Here is a 26,445-nt window from a genome sequence, read left to right on the forward strand (position 1 = left end):
GAGCTGTATCAAACAAAATATAATGGAAATGGTGGTAGTCAAATTCGCGACTATATTCTTAAATAATTCACTCCATTAGTCAAGTTCAAGGTTTTACGTAGTACAACGGCGGTTTTTTTAATGCATTAAAAGAAAATGAAGATGTAATAAGATAAACTAGGTTATCACAAGGAAATTAACAGGAAAAAAGATGTGTTTCACGGAATACCATTAAAATGATGGAAAGTAAATTTCCGGTTAATGTTCGCCAAAGCGTAAAGTACGTAATTATGACGGCGTTGTTGTTTTATTTCTGGCCTATAGAAAAATACCTAGCCTTTTACGAAAAAAAAATTTAGGGACCATGAAATTATTCACCGCTTTCATTATAGGCCTATTATTTTTTTAACAATATTACGAATCAAAAACTGTCATATTATATAATTTTAACTACTACATGGACGAATGAACTCAAGCTAACCTAATCAAAGCTAACCTAACCTAACCAAAGCTAAGCTAACCTAACCTAACCAAAACTAACCTAACCAAAGCTAATCTAACCTAACCTAAGCTAACCTAACCTAACCTAAGCTAAGCTAACCTAACATAACCTTCGTAAATGCAAGGCCTGTAACCGGAGCAAGAAGGGATCTCAATCATTTAATCTGCAAGTACACGCAAAAATAAATTCAAGTAAGGATCACGCTCCCACTGCATGAGAGGTCCGCGCATGCAAAACTGTTTCTGTCCCGAGCCTCTCATCTAAGGCACTCGTCATAATTTACTCGCAATATTTACGCAAATACACATTGTCGCTAACAGTGGTGCTATCTCTCAATAATGTTCAGAACGAAGGAGGTAGACAGAGAGAGACTCCCGCCAACTACGCCACACACCAACGTCATGTTCTTATGTTGGTGACATTGTGTATTTACTTAAATTTGGTGGTAAACGTAACGGCACGGTTCAAAGCGACCGTGCTAATTCTCCAGTATAGCGATGAATTTAAAATAACTCATTCATTGTTTATTTAGCAATGCTTCTGACATAATAATTAACTGGTATGGATATTGAAAATATAAAATATTGGACATAATGTTATAATGTACAGGAATTACATTCCTTTCTAGAGACATGCACATTGCTACTTTCTGTCCACAGATGCTGCCCCTGTGGACTGATTCCATACTGCACAGACAGCTGCAAGAGTGCCAACCATTACTGTCCGAGCTGCGGAACATTCCTGGGCACGTACAGTGACTGAGCCAAGACAAGATGATAAATCTGTGATCGCATGTAACTGCTGACTAGTCCCTCTTCTATGAGGGCCCCCAGCAGTCTTTCATATCAAGCAACACATCTGTACAATTGCTGTCCGTTTTATGAGTCAGTGACAAGTCACGTTTGATGTCACTACGGTGCCTTTACAGTGAACAGTTGACGTGGAAATGAGGACTGCACATAATATGTTTTATTCTGCTGTCATTTCATGTTGTGTAAAGTGATGTGAGTTTCGTATCTGATATATTTTGCAAATATAATGTCATTTGTATGTCGTCGTGTATTTTAGTTTTAAAAAAATTATTTTCCATCTTGATTACACAACTTTTAACACTGTATCACTTCGGAATATGTATGATAAGAACTTTCTTGTGTTAAATATTATTCATCATCATCATCTGTGGTCATACAGCCCTTTTAGTTTAGCCTTGACCTCCTTAAGAATTGCCGCCCAATCTTCCCTCTCTAGGGCTCTCCGTCTCCATCTCTTAATTCCTGCTTTAACTAGATCATCCTGAACATCATCCAACCATCGTAGTTTTGGTCTTCCTGCTCTTCTTTTACCACTTAGCGTGGCATCTAGTAATCTTTTAGGAATATTATTATTGTCCATTCTGATAATGTGGCCCAGCCACTCCAGCCGTCTAATTTTTATATCAGTGACAATACTTGAATCTTTATATAGTTTTTGTAGTTCAGAATTGGTCCTAATTCTCCACTCTCCCTTATCATAAATAGCGCCATAAATTTTTCTTAAAATTTTCCTTTCCCACGTATTTAAGATGGTTATTGCTCGTTCAGGTAGAGTCCAGGTTTCGCTTCCAAAAGTCACTGTAGGTTTAATAATTGTTTTATAAATCCTCACCTTCATTTTTTTGGAGATATATCTGGTTCTTATAATTTTATCTAATGCTCTGAGGCTTCGATTGCCAATGGCTATTTTATCCTTGATCTCAGTTAATATGTTGTTATCCTCGGTGACTATCAAGCCGAGATATCGGAACCTTGACACTTTCTCAAAAGTAACCTCATTTAAGACAACAGTTTTTACAGTATTGTCTCTCGTGGTTATGTTATTCATATACTTTGTCTTTGTTCTGTTAATATTTAAATTTGAAGTATTTGTTAAATATTATTAACATACACAATACTGCACAAGAAAACGGATACAACTACAACATAATAGACAACATAATACGTAAGACAAAACAAACCCACAAAAAAACGGAGGAATACAACACAAACACAAGAACACAAAAAATACATCACACTAACATACGAAAACAAAAACACACATAAAATTGCAACCTCATTCAAGAAATTAAACTACAACATCGCATACAGAACAAATAACACTCTACAAAAACATCTCAACACACAAACAACACAAACAAACAAATACAATCACATAGACGTATACAAACTCAAATGTAACACCTGCAACAACGTCTACATAGGACAGACAGGCAGATCATTTCAAACACGTTACAAAGAACACATCACAGCCATAACAAAATTATAAAACACCTCCACATATGCAGAACACATCACAAATGCTAACCACACCTACAGAGACATCAACACAGACATGGAAATACTGCATATCCAACCAAAAAGCCAGAAACTCAACACACTAGAACAATACGAAATACACACACACAAAAACACACCCCAACGATATTCTCAACACACAACTCAATTTCAAAACACACACACTCTTTGACTCTACACTACGAACGCATCCATACAGGAAACAAGAAGCGCCAAGACCAACAACGACCAGTTCTGAAGATGACCGAAAATAGGTCGAAACATGTTAACAAGGTACATTAATAATATTTAACACAAGAAAGTTCTTATCATACATATTCCGAAGAAAAAATTATTTGTTGGGGAGCACACAATATTTGAATTGCAACTATGTTGCACCTTATTATACAAGCCCAGGAAGTTGGACCTAAAGTTGTGAGACCGCGTAATTCAGCATTGCGCATTTGGAATCCTTGCACTGGATCACACTGGTACAATAAAAAGTGAGAACAAACACTATTGTGAAATTATATTAAGTTTTGGCTATTCTAACTTCATTATATGAAATGTAATATTAAAAGTTCATATTGGAGTGAATATGAACTTTTAATATTACAACACACAACTCAAAATCTGTGCTTCAGTGGCTGGCCCTGATAATATCTTTGAAAAATATTGGAGTGCAAGAGGTCAAATGACTTTATTGTCAAACGCCTGGCATTAGAAAACAACAACAACATATTAAAAGTTCACAGACAGTGACAAAGAATTAGAATATCTGATGAGATTATTTGATCAGTTCCTCAAATTGAGACATAAAAAAACATTAAATGTGCCACCATTATGATAAGTTGACAACATTTAAGGCTATAGGAAGATCAGCTTTGATAGCTTGAAAAGTAAAAGCAATTTTGAATTTCTTGTTCCTGAAGTTACTACTACTAAGCAACTTTTTATAAATCACGGTTAAGTTATATCTTACCTACAGTACGCTCCATAGTGCAGTATTTATACACAATAAGTAACTAATTTTAGTTCTGGATTCATTTTTATTGCGCCATTTAATTGTAAAAATAGTTGCACTATATGACTGACATCTGTTGAGAACTGTAATTACTGCTAGTAGTGACGAAGCTAGCAGCAATTATAATAGATGCAAGCCTTCTTTATTAATGAGGAACTTTCTATTTCTCGGCATTGTCTAATAATGTAGGCTATGACTGCAACATACCGGTACCATTTTGTATTTGCATAATATGAACAATTGACGGGAAATTATTTTGTATTTCACCAATGGCTGAAACTACAATAGTGGAGTATACTTTTGTGTGTAGGAAAAGAGCGTATTTACTTCACACACAATTATTTTTGGTTGGTAAAAACCTTTTACCTTTTTTTGGGAGGAGGAGTTGGAAAGCAAGAGATGTTAGCTTTGAGTTAACCTCAAATTTTATTGTTTTATCATAATAGGCTACATATTCAGATGACAAGCATACATAAATAACTTATTTCGATAGGTAACTTGTGTACTATTTCAGTTTGATATAAAAATCAACAGATATCTAGCCTTCATGAGAATAATAAACAACTTTTTACTTGATTATGTTAATATGTAAATAACGTTACAGGTCATCAGTGGTTAGTAAATGTTAAAAAAGTGTAATGAAGAATGTATAATATATTGTTGGTTTTCATATGAACACAAATTAAATATCATGTTTAATTTGATGCTTCCATTATGAGATATGTAGTAAACAAACTAGATGAAAAAGGAATTTCCTTCCAATTTTTCATAATATCTTACTAATTGTAATTCATAACTGCATTCCAAAGATGGTTTGGTCTGAATAAAATGTCATCTATTTTTATGCGTTTAAAATTTCGGTTAAGTTCTTAACGACTTACTTTATTGTGACGAATATAAAAAAAGGGGAATTTATTTGGTTTAAATGCACATAGAATCCAAAGCGTTACATAAACCTATATGTCTTTTTTTTTTTGCTCTAAAGTAACTATGGAAACGAGACTAAAAAGAAATATGTGAATAAAGACGAATATTTTATTCCTGAACCAAAAAAATATAAAGTGAATGAAAAGAGAGTATTTTCCCTGTGAATTGCCTCGGATTCTGCACTTTTACTATTCATATTTTTAATAATCGCGCATTTTACTGTAAAATATTTTTTATTACGTGTATATTTACAATTTATTGTCTTTTCAATAAATATAACTACAAAATATGTTTTATTACTGTAGAAAAAATTATTTAGGGCATGATTAATAGATTGTAAGCCAAAATAATGGAAGAAGTACTTACTTCAATTGTTTCCTTCTCCTTAATTTTCCCTGACATCTTTTGTCCATTATATAACTGTATTTTACAGAGCTTAAAATATTTTTTTACTGATTATTGTGTTGTGAAATGAATGTGAACTATTTTATGAACTGCAGATTGTTCTAAATAACACACAATACCTCTGATGTAGATTTTGAAATTACGTAACTACCCGTATTACACAAGAATTCAATGTATGGAGATAAAAGTCATAAACTGATTTAAGTTAAACATAGAATTTTTAATTGTTGAATAGTTATCTTGTTGAACATGAAAATTTGTATTTTTAAGTGTAATCTCATGTTTTATTAAATACAAAAGATTTTTTGTGTCATTTTAATCTGTTTGTAGAAAAAAAATGTCACAGTGAATGCTAAAGAGATATTTTAAAATACACCGTGTCTAGCTTAAAGAGCAGTAAAAGAATGATGTATTTCTAAAAAAAAAGAAAAAAAAAATACCCTGGCTCTGAGGTTTCGAAGCATAAGTTTGAACAGAAACAGTTGGTTGCATAGCCATATGTAAAACAAAACTGGAACAACTTCCTGACAGCAAAGATAAAAAGGTTGTTAGGACTGAAGAGTATAGACTTCACTATCAATTGTTTAAATAGCCTATGAATAAAACATGATTTTATAAGTACAAAATTGTACGATTACATGAAAATCACAAAAGTATCCTGGCCTCGAAAAATAATACAGTACCTTGATGCTTCCAGGACTGAAACACACTGAAATTTAGGTACGACAAACAAAAATGAATCTGCCCCGATTTGGTAGTGCATCTCTTGCAATTTATATAACAATACTGTGGTTGCTATGAAATCTAAAACAGATTTTTAAAAGTTTTTGGACGATGATGCTTTTTTTTTTCTCTACTTACCATTGTTGTTTGCATGCTTCATAAGTTGACAATACCGCACGTACTGGTTGCTATGGAAACAAAAGAAATTACAGTGATGTTACAAATGGAGCTTTCATTAAGAAAAATACATATTTTCATATTTTTTCTTAGACTTTTCCAGTATTAACTTAGCGCAGCCATTCCTCTATGCTTCTTTAATCTCTTCATCCATTAAATCTTCTACCAATTCTTTTGTCATAAACATTAAATGATTTCAAAACTTCTAATTAAATTCATATATTGATCAGATTAATATAAATTTCATTACCAGGAACAACAATGACTGTTTCAACTGAAACAAAATAACCTAGGCTACATACTGCCTTGGCAACGACGTTCAAACTTTTAATGTTTACTTATCAAATAAATTTATGCAGTATTCAGAATTAAAAACAAATTTATTTAAATGACGATCGTCCAAAAAATAGTGTGCAATATATATGTGTATGTATGTGTGTTAAGTGCATAACAGAATCTGGGAAACTGTGCCGTTTCATGGAGAGTCAAAAACACGATCTCATTCCTGAATAAGAGAATAATGGCCTGGGATACAAAGTTCAAGCAAACAGGAAGCTTGTTAATGTAAACTTCATCTTACAATGTTGGATGACGTATATACGTCCGTTGATGTGACATATTAATGAATATTTAAATACTTATATAGTCACAATCATGCCATGGTATGAAAGAAAAACTTCACAACCTCGAGCGGGATTCCTGCAGGAAGTCGCAGGTTCGAATCCCGCTCGAGGTTGTGAAGTTTTTCTTTCATGCCATGGCATGATTGTGACTATACAAGTATTTAAATATTCAGGAAGCTTGTTGTCGAAAACCGATAAGTACTCTAAGCAAAAAGTTACCGGCACTGAAGAAGACAGTGAACAGATTGGAACCTCATTTACAAGATGTCCAAAAAATCAATTCAACAAGCAAGTTTGCTACTCCAACTTTCAAATAGTACGATTATGACTGAAGATGAAGTTAAAAGGCTGGCTTTTCTTCGGTGTCTTAGCAGAAAACTCATACTGGTACCAGTACTTGGATCAAGTGTGTTTCTCTGACAAGGCAACTTAGTTTTTGCTAACCAAAGAACACGCGAGATGATGATGATGATAATAATAATAATAATAATAATAATAATAATAATAATAATAATAATAATAATAATAATAATCTATAAAAAAGGTAAATGCCATGAAGGCACTTGGGGGGCATGGAGGTAAAGCCCCATGCTTTCCATGACCTCGGCACTAGAATGAGGTGGTGTGGTCGGCACCACGCTCTGGCCGCCTTTTACCCCCGGGAAAGACCCGGTACTAAATTATCTATACTAATAATAAATCTGTAGCCAAAATTTTTCTGGTAATTTTCGATTTTCCAAAAATAATTGGTGTTAACATGCATAATTAACCATCCTGAAACCGAAAATCGCTTTTTGAAATTTTTGTTTGTATGTCTGTCTGTCTGTCTGTCTGTCTGTCTGGATGTTTGTTACCTTTTCACACAATAATGGCTGAACGTATTTCGATGAAAATTGGAATATAAATTAAGTTCGTTGTAACTTAGATTATAGGCTATATGACATTCAAAATACTTTATTTAAAAGGGGGGTTATAAGGGGGCCTGAATTAAATAAATCGAAACATCTCGCTTATTATTGATTTTTGTGAAATATGTTACATAACAAACTTTTCTTTAAAAATGATTTTCGATAAGTTTTATTCTATGCAAAATTTTTATAGGATTGATATTTAATGAGATAAATGAGTTTAAAAATTACAATAACAACGCCATCTAAGGCGGTGTAATGAAATAAAAAACAAATGACTTCGTCTAAAAGGGGCCTTGGACAACAACAATCGAAAGCTATGAAACATAGCCTACAGAGAATGTTTTTGTGTTTGTTTGAAGTAATATCGGAAGCTAAATTAACCGATTTGTATAATTAATTATTATTTCATCATTGGAAAGTGTAGTTTCTCTAGATGGACATAATGCTATAATGTTATTACAGTAACTTGTGAGTGAATCGAGGACAGGTAAGATTAAAATAGCTTCTTATGCACAGAAAACTTGATAGGCTAATCTGTACATTCGTTTCCTGTATTTCCTAAAATAATTTTATGGCCAAATGAGTGTCTCTGGATCAAAATGATCGCATTTCAATTTTTTAAATACAATTTAAATTAAGTAACATAATAAAAGATTTATCCTTCTATCAAACACGAATGTTTCCTGGATCAAATGTCCTATTTTAATTATGTAATTACTTTATATTTATTTCTAACGGGTGCAGCGGAGCGCACGGGTACGGCTAGTAATAATAATAAAATTATTCAGAAGATGATGCAAACTACATCGAAATTAATTAGATAAAAATAACATCACCATAATTTAAATATAAACATAGTGAAGTTGCTATTTATTCATTTTAAATAACTTAATAGTTCTTCTCTGATACATTTTCAGTTATAACTATTTCTTTTATTGGTATTTTAAGATGGACACGGTGTATGTAGGGAACGTGCAATATATCTAGTAACATGTGGTAATTAGTTAGTGGAAATTTCCTCATTTTGGGATCGCTGATGCAACAATTGTGGGCGTGAGGTCAGCAGCCGGCTCATCGGTCTAGGCCCTTCACGGGCTATAGCGCCACGGATTGTTTATTGATGCAACAATTACACATAAGTGGTCCTATGAAACAATTCGACCCTCCCAAGTTACTAACATTATAACTCAATTTTTTATGGTTTTGGGTTATCCTAGTTAATATGGTCTTAAATTGTTTCTTTTTCTTCCAGTACTATCATTGTAACTCTAAACCTCCCCAATTGTACGTAAATCTTATTGTTACTCTACATATCTGTATACACTAATTTACACGATCATTTTAAAACGTCATTTTCATCTCCTGAAAAATGTCACAAAATGATCCAACAACTTCAAAAACTACAGAAAAGAGTTCAATTACAATGGATACCTGCACATTGCGGAATTGCTGGAAATGAAACTGCTGACTTTCTTGCCAAAAAAGGATCCAATTTAATTCAGAATACAAATACAAGCCTACCTCTTACATCCATCAAAAGACTAATTAAAAATAAATATAAAATCAAGCAAAACCAATCACTATGTACCAAAGCCAAAGATAGCTCCCCATTTTAATAAAAAAAAAAAAACAGAAATTATTCCAAAAATCCCACGTAAATCTGCAGTAGCAAAATTGAGACTGCTTACAGAACACGATTATTTGGCCAAACACTTGAATAAAATAGGAATTTACACAAATCCAAATTGCCCTCTATGCAACAAAGAAGAAGAAATGACTGAAGATCATCTCATAACCTGTGAAGTTCTACCTGATGGATCCACCACAGAGAAATATTGGAGAGCAAGCACGCTAATGGCTTCGTTGCCAAAGCCCGGCATTAGATAACAACAACAACAACATGTTAGTACTTGTGAGGGTCGAATTTTGTTGTGAAGTTACAATGGGGTTGCCAACTTTATTTGAAGAAAATACGGGAGATTAAAAAATCGACCAAATTTCACATAAAAAATTGGCAAATTATTCCGTTCAATTACTAAAAAGCAACTTTATTTATTCTAAACTTCGACACCGAGGCTCAAATTTAGAGTATTTTGAGACATCTATCTCGCATAATAGTTGAAGTTGACTGCAGTTTGCAGCTCTCAGTTGATTAGATGTGTTGTTTTTTTTTTTATTGGGTTATTTTACGACGCTGTATCAACATCTAGGTTATTTAGCATCTGAATGATATGAAGGTGATAATGCCGTGAAATGAGTCCGGGGTCCAACACCGAAAGTTACCCAGCATTTGCTCGTATTGGGTTGAGGGAAAACCCCGGAAAAAACCTCAACCAGGTAACTTGCCCCGACCAGGATTCGAACCCAGGCCACAGGCCACCTGGTTTCGCGGCCAGACGCGCTGACCATTACTCCACAGGTGTGGACAGATGTGTCGTACTTCTGTTTCAAACACCTGTCCTGTTCACGAGATAAAACACCCTCTTTGTATGAGCATTACTACTTGGTATACATAGAACAAAACTTGCCAGATTTTCCAAAATTGTAATATTAATATTGTTTTATTTTAAACAGGCTGAGCACTAAAACCTATTTCTGGCAAGCATTACCTTCCGAAAAGACTGCACATTTCAATGCATCTCTTGAACAACAAAATTCATCATATAAACAGTCATCATTCACGGCAAAATTCAATGTTTAGAATAATGATTTTTATATTGCAAAAATAAGGGAGGAAAATGCTCAAAGAGAAGATAAGTATCGGTACAGGAGCAGGGAGACTGTTAAAAATTAGGAGCAAATACAGGAATGATGTGCATGCTATGATGCCCTCTATGCCACATCAGAACTCTCCTACAGCCTACGGAATCCATTTACCTTACCATGTAGTCCTTACCGCAGTCCCTCAACCACAGTCCCACGAGCTGCAACACGGTACAACTCATTGCACAAAGCACTACCACCAGCAACTAATGACCGCATACCATGGAGTACACAGGGAATGGATATTGAAGTGACAATAATTATTGTACCTCAGCAAAAATGGAAGTGCAGGGAACCAGGTAGGTGATGAATGAAAATTCGAACATGACTGAACAAAAAGTGTAAAAATTGAAATGAAGAAAGCACGGAAATACAGCAAGAGGATTACAAATGCTAACAACCTCACAAAAAAAAAAAAAAAAATCCGCAAATGCAGGGAAACACAATATCAGATAACCAATAAATGGAAATTCTGAAAACGAAACAAGAAAAACAGATAAAAAATTTAGAAGGTAAGTACCTATAGCAAGATAATACTAAAAGAAGGGGTGGGGGGAACGTACCCTGTACCAAAGTTTCCAATGACAGACAATACCTGTTTGCCTTAGGTATTAATAATAGGTATAATACCAAATCTGTAGCTTAGACAATATTATATGAAGCTAATGTCTTTTCATTTATAAAAATATGTATGAAAAGCAAAATAACGTAAAAATGCTGGAAGGCCAGGGAAAAATATACACAATCAAGTGACAACTAATTTTTGGTCAGAATTTAGAAATAATTGCATTAATGTAGTTTATAAACGTTTTATTTATGAAAATATCATTTACGTGCGGTAATTCATTTATCATGTATTGTGGGTCCCTATCACCACGGCATGGCGCGTCCTCAGGTTGTGGATAGAGGAGACGGCCTCCAGATATGGAGGGTAGCTGCGAATATATTGAATAAGCAGTCGTGGACAGCCGATAAGGGGTGGTCCTCCAGCTTGGGGGTTGGGCGAAGGGCTAACAACCCATCACTGTAAAAAACAGCTTGTTACGTATCCCTATAATAAGCCTTGGAATAGAGACCGGAGGGAAAAAGACCTTTAGGGAGGCTGAGACGTAGATGGGAGGATAATATTACAATGGATTTGAGGGAGGTGGGGTATGATGATAGAGACTGGATTAATCTTGCACAGGATAGGGACCGCTGGCGGGCTTATGTGAGGGCGGCAATGAACCTTCGGGTTCCTTAAAAGCCATTTGTAAGTAAGTAAGTAAGTAAGTAAGTAAGTAATTCATTTATCCCATTTATTTTAAAATGGATACCGGTAGGACGAAATAAATAACATGCTTTATGCGTTCATAGGGAAGTCAAAATCAGTAATTATATTGCAAAAACTAATACTAAAACCCAACAATGGAGCAATGGAGTAGCGTACACTTGCACCCTCCACCCACCAACCAGCCAAAGTCACCTTTTGAAACCGAAAAACTTCAACGTGTACATAATGTCTGCATCCGATTTATTCTCAATATCCGCCGACTTGATCATATATCGGAATATTTTCTACGACTCTCCTGGCTCCGCCTGCAAGACAGACGTTTACTACATTCTCTTTGCCTGCTATATCGAATTATACATGATTCCACACCCAACTACCTTGCCTCTAGCTTCACATCATAATCGTAATACACGTTCACAGCACAATCTGTTGCTATCTATACCACGTCATCAGACATCTCTGTACTCATGTTCTTTCTCAATAGCCATGGCCCGCTCATGGAATTCGCTGCCACTGGAAATCAGGGGTAGTCTTAGTCCTCAGTTGTTTAAAATTAGGTTGTTTAGAAATATTTTAAATGCACAGAAATAGTTTTTTAGGTATAATTTTTATTTATTATTATTATTATTATTATTATTATTATTATTATTATTATTATTACTGGCTTTTAAGGAATCCGGAGGTTCATTGCCACCCTCACATAAGCCCGTCACATACTAGTATTATTATTATTATTATTATTATTATTATTATTATTATTATTATTATTATTATTACTTACTTACTGGCTTTTAAGGAATCCGGAGGTTCATTGCCACCCTCACATACTATTATTATTATTATTATTATTATTATTATTATTATTATTATTATTATTATTATTATTATTATTTTACACAGTCATTACTTTATTTTTCCATTAACACTAATATCTAGGTAATTGGCATTGTCTCAATGTAACCCGTGCTGTGCTGATCATACTAATTGTACTATTCCTTTAGTTGTGAGATTATATTCATATGTATTAATTATTTTTTTAAGTTAATACTTGTATACTAGAATGTATTTTCCTGTTTGTGATTATGTATTCAGTCTCTTTTTTTTTTATTACATATCATTATTATTTTTTTTTAAGTTAATACTAATTGTGTATATGTATTCAATCTCTCTTTTTTAGTTTATTATGTTTATTATTATTTTTAAGTTAATATTTGTATGCTGGTATGTATTTTTCTGTATGTGATTTGATCCTGGTTGAGTGGAAGAGAAGGCCTGATGGCCTTAACTCTGCTAAGGAAAATAAAACTATTATTATTATTATTATTATTATTATTATTATTAGTATTATTATTATTATTATTATTATTATTAAAAATAGCTTACATCCAAATCGCATCTCTCTTATTATCATGTAGATTAATACCAATTCCATAATATAAGAAATAAGACATTAAAAACAAATTATGAGCACGCTTCCGAACAGGGGCAGTGGCATTTCCTCTGAGGTTAGAGCCCAGTTTAGGGGCTAGAAAATATTGAGAATAGGACGCATGTTTATATGACATTTTTTTCGATTAACACACACACACACACACACACCTAAACTGAGCTCTAACCTTACGGGAAATACCGCTGCCCCTGTTCGGAAGCGCGCCCCAAATTATTTTAATTAATAAATATGCATTTTATATAATAAACCCCTCAACTCTCTGATTACTGTGGGTTATCCTATATGCAACAGAACACGAATGCCGGTATGGTGTCAATATATACTGTAATTGTATTATAAATGTTCGGGTATGCCAAATGTTCGTTAATGCTACTGAAAAGGGTGACACTTAAATTAGACATATCACTATTCAAATTCTGGACGTAAAATGACAATACCTAACTTTGATTTTAAACGTTAACGAAGGGCATCATTAAGAAATGCTTAATCGTGGATACTGTATCATACAGTAGGGACGATTTCACAACGGCGCCGTGGCTTAGTTGGTTAAAGCGCCTGTCTAGTAAACAGGAGATCGAGGGTTCGAATCCCTCCGGTGCCTGCCATGTGGGGCATAATTTTTTATTAACTTAATTACTTTCTTTCATCGCAAAATTTTGAATATTTACTTTATAATTTTTAATGTTGGCAAATATCACGCTCTAAACTAAATAAAAAAAAAACATTTACTCAATATTTCTGAAGAACCTATAACAAGAAGCACTAACTTAGCAAGTAGGGGATGTAGCTCAGTGGTAGAGCGTTCGCTTTGCATGTGAAAGGCCCCGGGTTCGATCCCCGGCATCTCCAAGTTTTGTCACTGTGTACGAAGTTTTGTTTATTTACAAATTTCATTCTGTTACACTTTATATTAGAATTATGTATTTAATTCATTACAGTTAATATAAGTTAATGTATTATTTAGGAAAAAACATTCAAATCATGCCTTGTAAAGTGAAAATATATTCATCAATAACATCATGTATTGGTAACAACACTGATGTATTTGCTGAACAAAAAGGAAAGCCGTATTTGCAATATAAGTCATTGACGGTACAATATTAATTTTGAAAATCTGTGCAAAATACTCTACATATAATACCATCGAAAAAAATAATAAAGTAACATATAATGTCCATATTCAGTCATCATTAAAATTTATTTACAGTGTGCGATATCATGATTATTGACTTTTTAGGCTACTGTTATGTATAGTTTTAGATTGCGCATCTCATTTAAAATTAGAATTGAAGAGAAAAATAAACGTACAGTTTGTATAGTTCAGTGCTTTTAACGAAACTGGCTCTACGTACGTACTATCAATTTCTTAATACGTGTATATATTTCGTAAAATTGATTTAAATCCTAATTATAATGTGATCAGGGGTTATATGCTGTATTTACATTCGGCAGCCAGTATTGCCAATGCAACAGTTTTCCTACTAAAACTGGTGTTTTTTCATTTTAGTTTTGCGGCGAAATTTATATTGGTAATATAAGAATTTGGCTACGTGTAACACTCACAGCGGCAAAATAGCCTATAGATTATGGCCTAGGAAAATAGTCTCTTTTACAGTTATAATATAACAATTAGCGACTTCTGCAGTCTCCTAGCAGCTTTTCAAGACTCAAAAAAGCAACACTATTGGCAGTACTGCTTACTGTCATGGCTGACTGTTTGTTATTGTCGGAGAAGTGAAATATGTATATACATATATGCAGTGATTTGCAAACGTGAAATTTAAGGTAAACCAACGGAATTATTAATTTCTAAATCAGACTTTAAGTGATGCCGCGTATAATGAAAGTAGATATCGTCGTTGTTCCTGCAATAACTCCTATGTGTAAAACATAAAAGTGTTCAGTAGGAAGAAAAACATTTATTCATTCTATGGCAGTAGTACACAGCAGACTGAATTCTTAAATTTTCGAAATAAATATAATTACACACAGGAGATTTTATTATTTAAATCATTTAATAGAGCAAAAATCTGAAAATCGATAAATATGTCACATAGGAGTTATTGCGGGAACAACGACGATATATTCAAATGATGGTGATTTGAGTTAATATTAAATAGTACTTTGTCATATTTCACTTACATTTCATCTTGCATTCATTCATCACACAGTTTGTCTAGACTTGAGTATTTGTTTCTGTTCCTACATTATATAGTATGTTTACATGGATACTATTAATCCCTTAATTTCGATCCTTTATAGGGGAAATTGTTTACCTAGCCTGTTTCAGACTACTGGTGCTAGAATTCTTGGTTGTTTCTCCACAGAGATTGGGTAAGTTCTAATTGAGGGTAGACTATTTATGGGGAAAAAAATAAAACTTAATATCTGCTGATTGTGGGATTACCGAAGAATACGATATGGCCGAATTATACCCAACTGATAACGAAACAAAGTTGGCGGCGATGACGTAATATAATATTCCTGTCAATAACAGACGGGACCTGCGTGGTAAGTAAGGGCCATATCCATAGACATTCTTAGCGCAGGCTTCCGGTGGATGATCAGCGAACTAACGTTTTTCGTATTCATAAACCAGTGTTAGCGATATATATGAATCCTGTACAAGTAATCAGTCGATAGCCGGGGCTAGTTTAGCACGCTCGTAGCGCGGGCTAGCGAAATGTCTATGCATAGCACCCTAGGAGTTTTAGGTGGGACAAAAATGAAGAAAACATTAACATTCAGTATCGTAAAATGCAGTAGAATCCATCCGCTCAATTGTAGAATACGATACGAAATGAAATCTTAAAAACGTACTATGATGTCGTAAAATGCAATCTAAACCCCACTCAAGTATGGAATACGATACGTCACAACATGGCGGCAGTGACGTCACAACAGCCCATACTGGAATACAACTCATCCGGTCTTATTGAAAGCAGGATATCAATATGATCCCACAGGTGAAATTTCGTCAACCCCACACACGGCAAAGAAAACGCACTTATAGGCCTAGCACTGAATTTACAATATTCGGCTTCACGTCTGTGAGATATCCTCTCAACTAACCCACTAACCTTCTCACATGTCAGCCTAATGTCATTGAGATCACCTCAACCAGCCTCCTAATCTTGCCACGAACCTCTACTTCATGTCATTTAGCTATCACCTCAACTAACTTTCTAACACATCTCGGCCTCTTTATTATGTACACTTATGTCTCAATAGAATGTATCGTAATAATTACAAAATCAATCAACTTACCAAGTATATATTAAACTGCAAAACTCGTTGAAACCCACTTCACTATTCACATCACAACTTTTAAAAATGGCAATTACCACTACCAGAAAACACCAAACCACAGACTCACCAACATAACAAAACAAATTTAACAAAAGAAACACTTCACAAAATCACTGTCGCCTAAAAAGAAGGCACTGATTGATAAGTAAACGAACTCAACAGTAAACAAAAGAACATCGACCAAAAAAAAAAAAAGTAGTTTCGTATCGTATTATACGTTAAACCTTTGATTTTATGTTATTTTACGACGTGTTGAATGTGCAGTACTAGTGAGTGACTAGGGGAACTGCTAGAAGCAACAGATATTGAGTTTTTGGTTGTATTTGTTTACTTTAGGAGCATCACATATTGACTAGATGTTAGGGAAATGTGAGGCTAGTCTTGTGGGATAAATTTCAGAACACGTCCCCTCTTACCCCAAAATTCCAAACGTGTGAGCACAAAATAAATTATTGGCACTGAAAAATGGGTAAATATAAGTACTGGTTCTGTCCTTTCGACAGAAACATTCCCAAAGTCCCGATTTTGGCCCCAAAAATTAAAACACTAAGAAAAAATGAGCGGAAAACATTAAAATTTGAAATAACTTTAAAAAATCTAAAGCTCCCAACTTTCGCAAGTAAATTCGGAAGAAAAAAAAATTCGCAAATGCAAAACACTTTAAATATAGACAAGTTCAAAGTTACATTTCAATTTATAATAACCATGAACTTATCATTCCTGAGCTAATAATAGTCTAACAATTTCACCTGTGGAGTAATGGTTAGTGCGTCTGGTCGCGAAACCAGGTGGCCCGGGTTCGAATCCCAGTGGAGGCAAGTTACCTGGTTGAGGTGTTTTCCAGGGTTTTCCCTCAACCCAATATGAGCAAATGCTGGGTAATTACCGGTGCTGGACCCCGGAATCATTTCACCGGCATTATCATCTCATTCAGATGCTAAATAACCTACCAAAAAAAAAAAAATAGTCTAACCTATGTCAATAACAACACAGTTCAGTAAATAGCAAACTACGATCACTTACCTCACAGTAGTGAAGACGTGGATACATTTCTCCCACTTCTATGAAATTATAATGTATGAGTTCACGATGATCTGGATATGCCCTCTTGAACATCAACTCTGCTAAATATCCCATATACATAAATACAAACTTCACACAAACCACCATCACCGGAACTACCTCAGCGCTAGTTTCGCTGAGAGCTTAATGTTGATTTTTTTCGGTACCTAACATACAACATGTGTTACAGTCTTTTGGAAAGTAAAGAAAGGAGGCAAACGGTATTGTATTACAAGCACGAATTAAGACCATAAAATGTACTGTAAATTTAATCACTTTTAAAAAATGTTATAATATGTATACTTAAAATTCAAGATACATTACGTTTCTTGTACTACACATGTAGACAGACACGCCCCCTTTATCTGCGCTGTATCAGGGACACACTGGCATGTAGAATATGTCACACAGTTGTGGGAATGTATTATCATTATTATTATTATTATTATTATTATTATTATTATTATTATTATTATTATATATTTAACCCATCATTCCAGTATTAAAACATAGGTACGCCCTGATGAAGGTTTCTAACACTACAATAAATTTAGTTAGGTTGTATAGGTCGACAGGGACAGAAGGATAAGTGGTAAGCTCATCACCTCAAATGCCACCTGTATACAATTAAGGTATTACTAGGATGTGAGAGGAGGAATTTGGTCCAGAGAATCTATATATTATTTTAATGTACCGAAGTACATTTGCATGCAGATATTCTGCGTCATCATATGATGAAAGAGTAATGGAACGGAGAAAAACTCCCTCAGGACTTCGTGGACTTCAGTCCTACGTTCATAGACATCTATGACATAGTGCAGAGGGCAGCCACTAGAGGGAACCCAAGAGTTGGAACTTAATCTGAGACGATTCTGTCCTGCTCCGGGGTGGGTATCCGGTGTGGCATAGTGGATAAAGCATCAGCATGTAGAGCTGAAAACCCAGGTTCAAATCCCGGCGCCGGAGGGAGTTTTTCTCCGTTCCATTACTCTTTCATTGTAACCAGAGAATCTAATTTAGGCTTGTACATCTTTAACGTGCTGGAAAACTGCAATACAGGAACACACGGCTTAAAGTCCCTCCTGGAGGACTTGTGCCCCAGATTTTTGCATCCTGAAAAATCCATCAACTGCAGCCAGATTTGAATCTGCAATCCTTGGGTCTAGACCAGCAATTTCTAACCTTTTCTGTCTTTCGTACCTGATTTTTACTGAAACTGTATCCCTAATTCTCACCTCCACACCACTTACATACATAAAATGTAATAAAATTATTTTTTTTTTAGTTTAAAATACTAGTACTAACTTGGCAAAATATAATATTTATTTTAGAATTTTCTGAAAGTATTAATATAATGAACACTAATGATTCTGACAGAAATTTCATTGACATGTTTTTTATAATGTTATACTATCAAATACAAATTTTATGTAACACAATGAAAAGATTAGAATTTAACACATTTAAAATAATTTCATATTTTTCTTTACTTGCATAGTCAAGTATTGCATGTTTCAAGGCAACAAAATGTAATATCTGCCATTACCAAATAATCTTTGGCGTGCCCTTGAGTGGCCCGACACATCCCCCAGGTTGGGAATTGCTGGTCTAGAGGAGTTCGCTTTACCCCTAGACCATTGGGGATAATAATAATTATTATTATTTTCACTGTAATTTTATTATTGTTATTATTGAAATCTTTCCATAGGAATATAGTTATACTAACCAGAAATTTGATCCAAACAAATGTAGCTTTTTTTTTTTTTATTTTAGTAGGTCGTTTTACGACGCTTTATCAACATCTAAGGTTATTTAGCGTCTGAATGAGGTGAAGGTGATAATGCCGGTGAAATAATTCTGGGGTCCAACACCGAGAGTTATCCAGCATTTGCTCGTATTGGGTTGAGGGAAAACCCCGGAAAAAACCTCACCAGGTAACTTGCCCTGACCGGGAATCGAACCCGGGCCACCTGGTTTCGCGGCCAGACGCGCTAACCGTTACTCCACAGGTGTGGATATGTAGTTTTTTGTTCTGCAAAGAAATTTTACAAAGTTACATTTGTTCAGATCAAATTTCTTCACATTTAAAGGACAAAACTAAAATTCTTTCAATCATTTATTATCATAATACACTGCTCTCTTACATTACCTGAGCATATTAGCAATTAAATCAATGGATTTCCCAAAACACTCTATGAAATGTTTCATATAAAACAATTTTTATCTCGAACAGGAAACAAAAACGAGAAACATTGTATTAAACTTTTTTGTTTGAAATATCTCAAAGAACAACCCCCTGAAATTAACGACATTACTTACAGTTCATCTTTCTTACACACACACACACATTTGTTCAGCGCCCAAAAACTAATCATGAACACTGTCATTGCAGAATGGAGTCACAGTTTCCAGTTGGTCCACCCCGTCTGTTGGATTTCTCATGTCAGGTTTGCTCGAAGGCTCCAGCAACTGATCCTGGTAACACCACTTCTTCGTGTCTGCTTCAGCTGAAGGTAATCCATAACCTTCGTCCTCCTCCATGGCATTGTGGTCTAAGGCATCCTGCCTAGGACTCGCGCTACGGAATGCACAGTGGTTCGAGTCCTCATACTTACTTACTGGCTTTTAAGGAACCCGGAGGTTCATTGCCGCTCTCACATAAGCCCGCCATTGGTCCCTATCCTGAGCAAGATCAATCCAGTCTCTACCATCATATACCACCTCCCTCAAATCCATTTTAATATTATCTTCCCAGCTACGTCTTTTTCCCTCCGGCCTCCCAACTAACACTCTATATGCATTTCTGGATTCGCCCATACGTGCTACATGTCCTGCCCATCTCAAACATCTGGATTTTATGTTCCTAATTATGTCAGGTGAAGAATACAATGCATGCAGCTCTGCGTTGTGTAACTTTCTCCATTCTCCTGTAACTTCATCCCTCTTAGCCCTAAATATTTTCCTAAGAACCTTATTCTCAAACACCCTTAATCTCTGTTCCTCTCTCAAAGTGAGAGTCCAAGTTTCACAACCATACAGAACAAACGGTAATATAACTGTTTTATAAATTCTAACTTTCAGATTTTTTGACAGAAGACTAGATGACAAAAGTTTCTCAACCGAATAATAACAGGCATTCCCCATATTTATTCTGCGTTTAATTTCCTCCCGAGTGTCATTTATATTTGTTACTGTTGCTCCAAGATATTTGAATTTTTCCACCTCTTTGAAGGATAAATCTCCAACTTTTATAGTTCCATGTCGTACAATATTCTGGTCACGAGACATAATCATATACTTTGTCTTTTCGGGATTTACTTCCAAACCAATCGCTTTACTTGCTTCAAGTAAAATTCCCGTGTTTTCCCTAATCGTTTGTGGATTTTCTCCTAACATATTCACGTCATCCGCATAGACAAGCAGCTGATGTAACCCATTCAACTCCAAACCCTGTCTATTATCCTGAACTTCCCTAATGGCATATTGTAGAGCGAAGTAAAGGTGATAGTGCATCTCCTTGCTTTAGCTGACAGTGAATTGGAAAAGCATCAGATAGAAACTGACCTATACGGACTCTGCTGTAAGTTTCACTAAGACACATTTTAATTAATCGAACTAGTTTCTTGGGAATACCAAATTCAATAAGAATATTATATAAAACTTCTCTCTGAACCGAGGTTCGAGTCCTCATGGGGGAAGAAATTTTCTCATAAAATTTTGCCTTGTGTATGGGACCGGTGCCCACCCAGCATTGTGATGCACATGGGGAGCTATGATAGGTAGCAAAATCCTGTTACGAAAGCCAGCTATAACGGCTGGGGGGATCATCGTGCTAATCACACGATACCTCCATTCTGCTTCGGCATGTGGACGTAAGGCCAGCAGCCGGCTGGTTGGTCATGGTCCTTTATGGGCTGTCGTGCCTCAGATTATTATTAATCCATAAGCTTCAGTATGTTCTCTAGGAAAATATAAAATTTAGTCAAGAAAATTTCCTGGAAAGTAAATTCAGTTTTGTGATTAAGATTTTGGCGTATTGAATCATATAGTAATATCTTCAACATCTGAGAAATCTTGCAGATGTGGCAATGAAGCGAATATCAAAACTATGAACCCAGCTCATTTTGCGTTACAAATTAGACAGCAGCTGTTCAGGGAAATGTCAATTTTATACAAATACATTTTCTGAGAATCTGAAATGATATAGGCCTATAGATTTATTTATTTGGTTATTTTACGACGCTGTACCAACATCTAGATTATTTAGCATCTGAATGAAATGAAGGTGATAATGCTGGTGAAATGAGTCCGGGGTCCAGCACCGAAAGTTACCCAGCATTTGCTCGTATTGGGTTGAGGGAAAACCCCGGAAAAAACCTCAGCCAGGTAACTTCTCCCGACTGGGATTCGAACCCGGGCCACCTGGTTTCGCAGCCAGACCTGCTGACTGGTACTCCACAGGTGTGGACAGTCCTATAGAAATCGTGAAAAAGCCACGGGCGTGGCTCAGTCGGTTAAGGCGCTTGCCTGCCGGTCTGAAGTTGTGCTCAGGCGTGGGTTCGATCCCTGCTTGGGCTGATTACCTGGTTGGGTTTTTCCCGAGGTTTTTTCCAACCGTAAGGTGAATGCCAGGTAATCTATGGCGAATCCTCGGCCTCATTTCGCCAAAAACCATCTCGCTATCACCAATCTCATCAACGCTAAATAACCTAGTAGTTCATACAGCGTCGTTATTCATTCATTCATTTATTTATTTTATTCCATAGATCTTACATGAGCAATGAAGCTTTAAGATGTGGAACAAGTCAAAATTTTACAGTATTACAATTACAATTTTTACAAATTTTTATAGTTTTACAATTTAGTAATTTTCTACAATTTTCTGCAATTTTTTACAATATTTTGGCGAGATGTAGTGGGATGAGGTGAGGTCCAAGGATTCGCCAAAATATTACCCGGCATTTGCCTTTTGGTTGGGGAAAAACTCGGAAAAACCCAACCAGTTAATCAAATCAAAGGGGTTGATACCAAGGACTCGCCATAGACCATCCAGCTTCAGTCCCAACTAAAAAAAAAATCGTGAAAATGAAGCAATCTAATGAAGTGTTCACTGCAAATTTAAGACCATACTAGCCTACTTGGCAGATAGAAGAAGGGATTGTGTCTTGTTCCTGTATTGTTAAGGGATTAGAGTATACAAGGTTGGGAAGTGCTTTTTACAAAATTGAGGAAAAGTTTGAAAAACGAGTAGAGCTACGAGCTCTAGAGAACATTTTGTGATAGATAATGTGTTTGCAGATCCAAGAAAACGAAGGCCTGGCCAATGAACAGCCTGCAGTGTCCACTGTCACTGTGGAACTATCCCGGCCAACTTTGGACACACTCCTGGATGGCATGGGGAGGATACGGGACCAGCTGTCTAGTGTTGCTGGAAGAAAGTGAAATATGAAACTTGTGGACTGTTTAAAGTTGACGAAACTATGGACTTGTTTATTATTCTGTGATACTGTAGCTTTTAGGTGTTACAAGTTTGTGATCAAACAAGAAGTTTCCATTTGATATGCCTACTTCACTCGATCATTCCATGCGCAATAAAGAAAGAATTTAATATTTCGTGATGGACTTTCTTTTTCATCCTTTGATGTTTTTAAAATATCCTAAACACAGCTTTTATTTTCTTCTTTTTATGGCATAAATCGAATTTGAGCCTAAGGGTGCTATTCATAGACATTTCGCTAGCCCGCGCTATGAGCGTGCTAAACTAGCCCCGGCTATCGACTGGTTACTTGTACAGAATTCATATCATATCATATCATATCGCTAACACTGGTTTATGAATACGAAAAACGTTAGTTCGCTGATCATCCACCGGAAGCCCGTGCTAAGAATGTCTATGAATATGGCCTATATTGTCCTTCATCATCAGCCTCCACTCCCTCTGTCCTTAGCTGCAGTTTTCCACCCTTGTTCTATGTTACCTGTTTTAATCCTCTTGAGCTTGCTTCTGGGTTATGTTTTTAATAATTATGGACCAAAGTAATAGTTGATTTGTCTGAAAAGATTAAAGTAGCTAGGCCATGTAATCCGAATAGAAGACCAGTGCACCCTTAACCTCTTCCCTTACTATATATTTTACCAGTTTTGTGAAAAAAAGTGTCATTTGTAATGTTCGATACTATGATCATATCTCACCTTCTTTCAAGAAGTTATCATGGCTTAGGTTACACGAGAGGAGAAATCTACACTCACTTTCTCTCCTATATCGAATTATGCACACTTCATCCCCCTATTATTTATTCGCTCGTTTTCATACTCTCTCTCGCTATCATAATATTAATACTCGATCACAACGCGATAACACGCTAGAAATTCCACTTCACACATCATCTCTGTATTCCTCATCTTTCACTGTTGCTACCGCTCGTCACTGGAACTCTCTGCCGCCTGAAGTCAAGGGCTGCCGAACATTGAAATCTTTCAAATCCAAGTTAGAAAATTATCTTATGACGAGTTGCCAAACTAACTTACTATTATGACAAGTGTTGTATTGCATGTTTCCACGTATTCACATTTTTTTATGTTCTAATGATATTTAACTTATTTTATATTTTTGTTTTCATATTTTCCGATAATGGTATATCTCTAATGTGATAAGTTGAGCTATATATAAACATAATTTTCCTTACTGTGTGTACTTAAAAATATTGTATTCATTGTATACTTTGTACTGCACTATTGTATTACTACTATTAGTATTATTATTACTATTAGGCTTGTTATTATTATTTTATTTATTATTATTATTACTATTATTATTATTATTATTATTATCAATAATTGTCTTATTTTTTTATACTTTGTAGGCCTCATTTATTTTTGACCTGCTGTTCACATTTTATTATGCTTTTTTCTTTCTTTCTGTATGTTATATATTATGTCTGATTTCTTCTTACTTGTTGTTTACATTTTATTATTATTATCTTATTCAGTTTTGTGTGCACTTTGTAAATTTGTAGTGTTTCTATAACGCAGTTTTTACTCCTGGTTGAGTGTTAGAGAAGGCCGTATGGCCTTAACTCTGCCAGGTTAAGTAAATCATTATTATTATTATTATTATTATATTTTTTTATTTTCGTAAAGAGGTCATTTAATACTGCAGAATCACTGTACATCACTAATTTTCTTACATACTTAAAAAAAACTATGAAATAGACAATGGGACTCAAACAAGTTAACTCGGATTAATAAATTTTGACACATGTTAGCAACCCGAGTTAACTTTGGTTAATCAGGGAAGTGGTTATTGCATAGAGGAATTTTCTTGTTGGATTTAGCAGGGTTTTTAGTCCCCATTAAAATTTGGCTCTGATTGACTGGACGGTGTGACTTTTGGTGTTCCAAATAAGTACTTTAGTACGATTCTTGGCATCTCTCAATGCAGTCCCTACCCGGAGATCCGATTGAGGGACTATTTTACCTCCGGAGAATTTTACACTGAGGGACTCCATGAATATAAACAGTGAAAAATATAGTGGGACTGCGTTGTGTTAATGCAGCTTATGTGGGTACCTCTTTGTTACTTGTTAGCTTAGACAACAAGTTCAAGCCCCCTCACCACAAGGTGAGTACCCACGAGACACAGCCCTGCAGTATATATTGTCTATACCTTATTTTATTTCAAGGACTGCAGTTCGGTGGCTCCTTTGAACATCCACTTACAGATTTATGACTTCCTACACAAACAACTCTGACAATTCCATCCTGTCCCCTCGTCCCAACATTGCACAGTTGCCACAATCCTGGTGACCCTCGAAATTATGCAGTAAAACTGACGGGATTCTTGGAATTCGGAAAAGATGTGGCAACTCTGCCTCCACGTAAATTTGACGGGAGTCTGTCAATTCTTCTGAACGAAGGTTGTGATTGGTTACTGACAGGAGAAGACAAGATTTCCGTCACAGTAAGGAAGACATTTATTTATGACAACCAATTAGTAGGGGGCAGTAGAAGGTCTGTCGGCAAGGTCTTTTCTATGAAACTGCACTTCATTAAATAAAATAAGGTATACACCCCACCTCTGGCTACTAGCAACAACATCTATAATGAACACCGATCAAAATACCCCTCATTTCTCGTGAAAACAACAACTGAATAGACTACAGTGGACTACATGTTTTTATTTTATTGGGTTATTTTACGATGCTGTATCAACATCTAGGTTATTTAGCGTCTGAATGATATGAAGGTGATAATGCCGGTGAAATGAGTCCGGGGTCCAGCACCGAAAGTTACCCAGCATTTGCTCGTATTGGGTTGAGGGAAAACCCCGGAAAAAACCTCAACCAGGTAACTTGCCCCGACTGGGATTCGAACCCGGGCCACCTGGTTGCGCTGACCGTTACTCCATAGGTGTGGACGACTACATGTTGTCAGCAAACAGCTGGATACATTAAGAAGATTGATTGATTGATTAGTCCCCATTAACAAAAGCTTGTTTATGTCGAAGGAAAAGTAAATACAGTATTCCTTTAATATTCAAGGTGAAAATAGTAGGACATAGGAAAAAAGTGATGTTTGATTACGAAGGGGACAAAGACTAATTGGGATTTCCCAGTCTCCGATCAGGTCAAAAACCTTGATAGAACTAATTCACTCTTGCGATGAATTTTGGGGAAGTCCGGAAGGCCTAATTAGTCAAATCTACTCTTCTCACCTCGATGTTGAGGCCCTCTGGGCTCTTTTAAGATGCGAAATAGAGAATGGTATGCTGAAAGCAACGGGGAACTACCACATTTACCTTTCCCAAGAAAAACTGTACTATGGAAATGTGGATATAGAGAAGAATGGAATGTGTGAAATGGACAGACAGAATAAGAAACAAAGTTATGTTGGAAAAAGTGGGTGAAGAAAGAATGATGCTGAAACTGATTAGAAAGAGAAAAAAGGAATTTGCTGGGTCACTGGCTGAGAAGAAACTGCCTACTGAAGGATGCACTGGAAGGAATGGT

General features: G+C 35.5%; 2 protein-coding genes and 2 non-coding genes across 10 annotated transcripts in view; all 4 read left to right on the forward strand.

Annotated features, from left to right (window-relative positions):
- Nucleotides 1–5,459, forward strand: part of LOC138702832 (lipopolysaccharide-induced tumor necrosis factor-alpha factor homolog) — a 90,556-nt gene extending 85,097 nt beyond the window's left edge. For all 5 annotated transcript variants that reach the window (XM_069830149.1, XM_069830147.1, XM_069830151.1 and 2 more), the window contains exon 4: nucleotides 1,141–5,459. In XM_069830149.1, the coding sequence (XP_069686250.1) occupies nucleotides 1,141–1,243 (103 nt within the window). In that variant the 3' untranslated portion in view covers nucleotides 1,244–5,459. The remainder of the gene's footprint in view (nucleotides 1–1,140) is intronic.
- Nucleotides 5,460–13,593: 8,134 nt separating this feature from the next.
- Nucleotides 13,594–13,667, forward strand: TRNAT-AGU (transfer RNA threonine (anticodon AGU)). Its single transcript has one exon. It is a non-coding gene; the product is annotated as a tRNA-Thr (tRNA).
- A 176-nt stretch (nucleotides 13,668–13,843) lies between these two features.
- On the forward strand, nucleotides 13,844–13,915 carry TRNAA-UGC (transfer RNA alanine (anticodon UGC)). The gene has a single exon. It is a non-coding gene; the product is annotated as a tRNA-Ala (tRNA).
- A 484-nt stretch (nucleotides 13,916–14,399) lies between these two features.
- Nucleotides 14,400–23,050, forward strand: LOC138702838 (COMM domain-containing protein 9-like). Of its 3 annotated transcripts, XR_011332903.1 has the most exons (5): nucleotides 14,400–14,414; nucleotides 14,574–14,851; nucleotides 15,329–15,400; nucleotides 19,830–19,950; nucleotides 22,736–23,050. XR_011332903.1 is itself a non-coding variant. In XM_069830164.1 (4 exons), the coding sequence occupies exons 3-4, from the start codon at nucleotides 19,831–19,833 to the stop codon at nucleotides 22,877–22,879; spliced, it is 264 nt and encodes an 87-aa protein (XP_069686265.1). In that variant the 5' UTR covers nucleotides 14,698–14,851; nucleotides 15,329–15,400; nucleotide 19,830; the 3' UTR covers nucleotides 22,880–23,050. The 3 variants fall into 3 exon arrangements, 2 of the variants coding, with proteins under 2 accessions (XP_069686265.1, XP_069686266.1); XM_069830164.1 differs by lacking the exon at nucleotides 14,400–14,414 and having other exon boundaries at nucleotides 14,698–14,851; XM_069830165.1 differs by lacking the exons at nucleotides 14,400–14,414; nucleotides 15,329–15,400 and having other exon boundaries at nucleotides 14,746–14,851.
- Nucleotides 23,051–26,445: the final 3,395 nt, after the last annotated feature.

Source organism: Periplaneta americana, chromosome 7, assembly GCF_040183065.1.
Source record: "Periplaneta americana isolate PAMFEO1 chromosome 7, P.americana_PAMFEO1_priV1, whole genome shotgun sequence".
NCBI lineage: Eukaryota > Metazoa > Arthropoda > Insecta > Blattodea > Blattidae > Periplaneta > Periplaneta americana.

Bases quoted from the DNA above. Each gene is read 5' to 3' on its own strand.
- LOC138702838 (XM_069830164.1), top strand. From the start codon at position 19,831: ATGGAGTCACAGTTTCCAGTTGGTCCACCCCGTCTGTTGGATTTCTCA. The intron at 19,951-22,735 runs GTAATCCATAAC...ATGTGTTTGCAG, and splicing joins CGTGTCTGCTTCAGCTGAAG to ATCCAAGAAAACGAAGGCCT.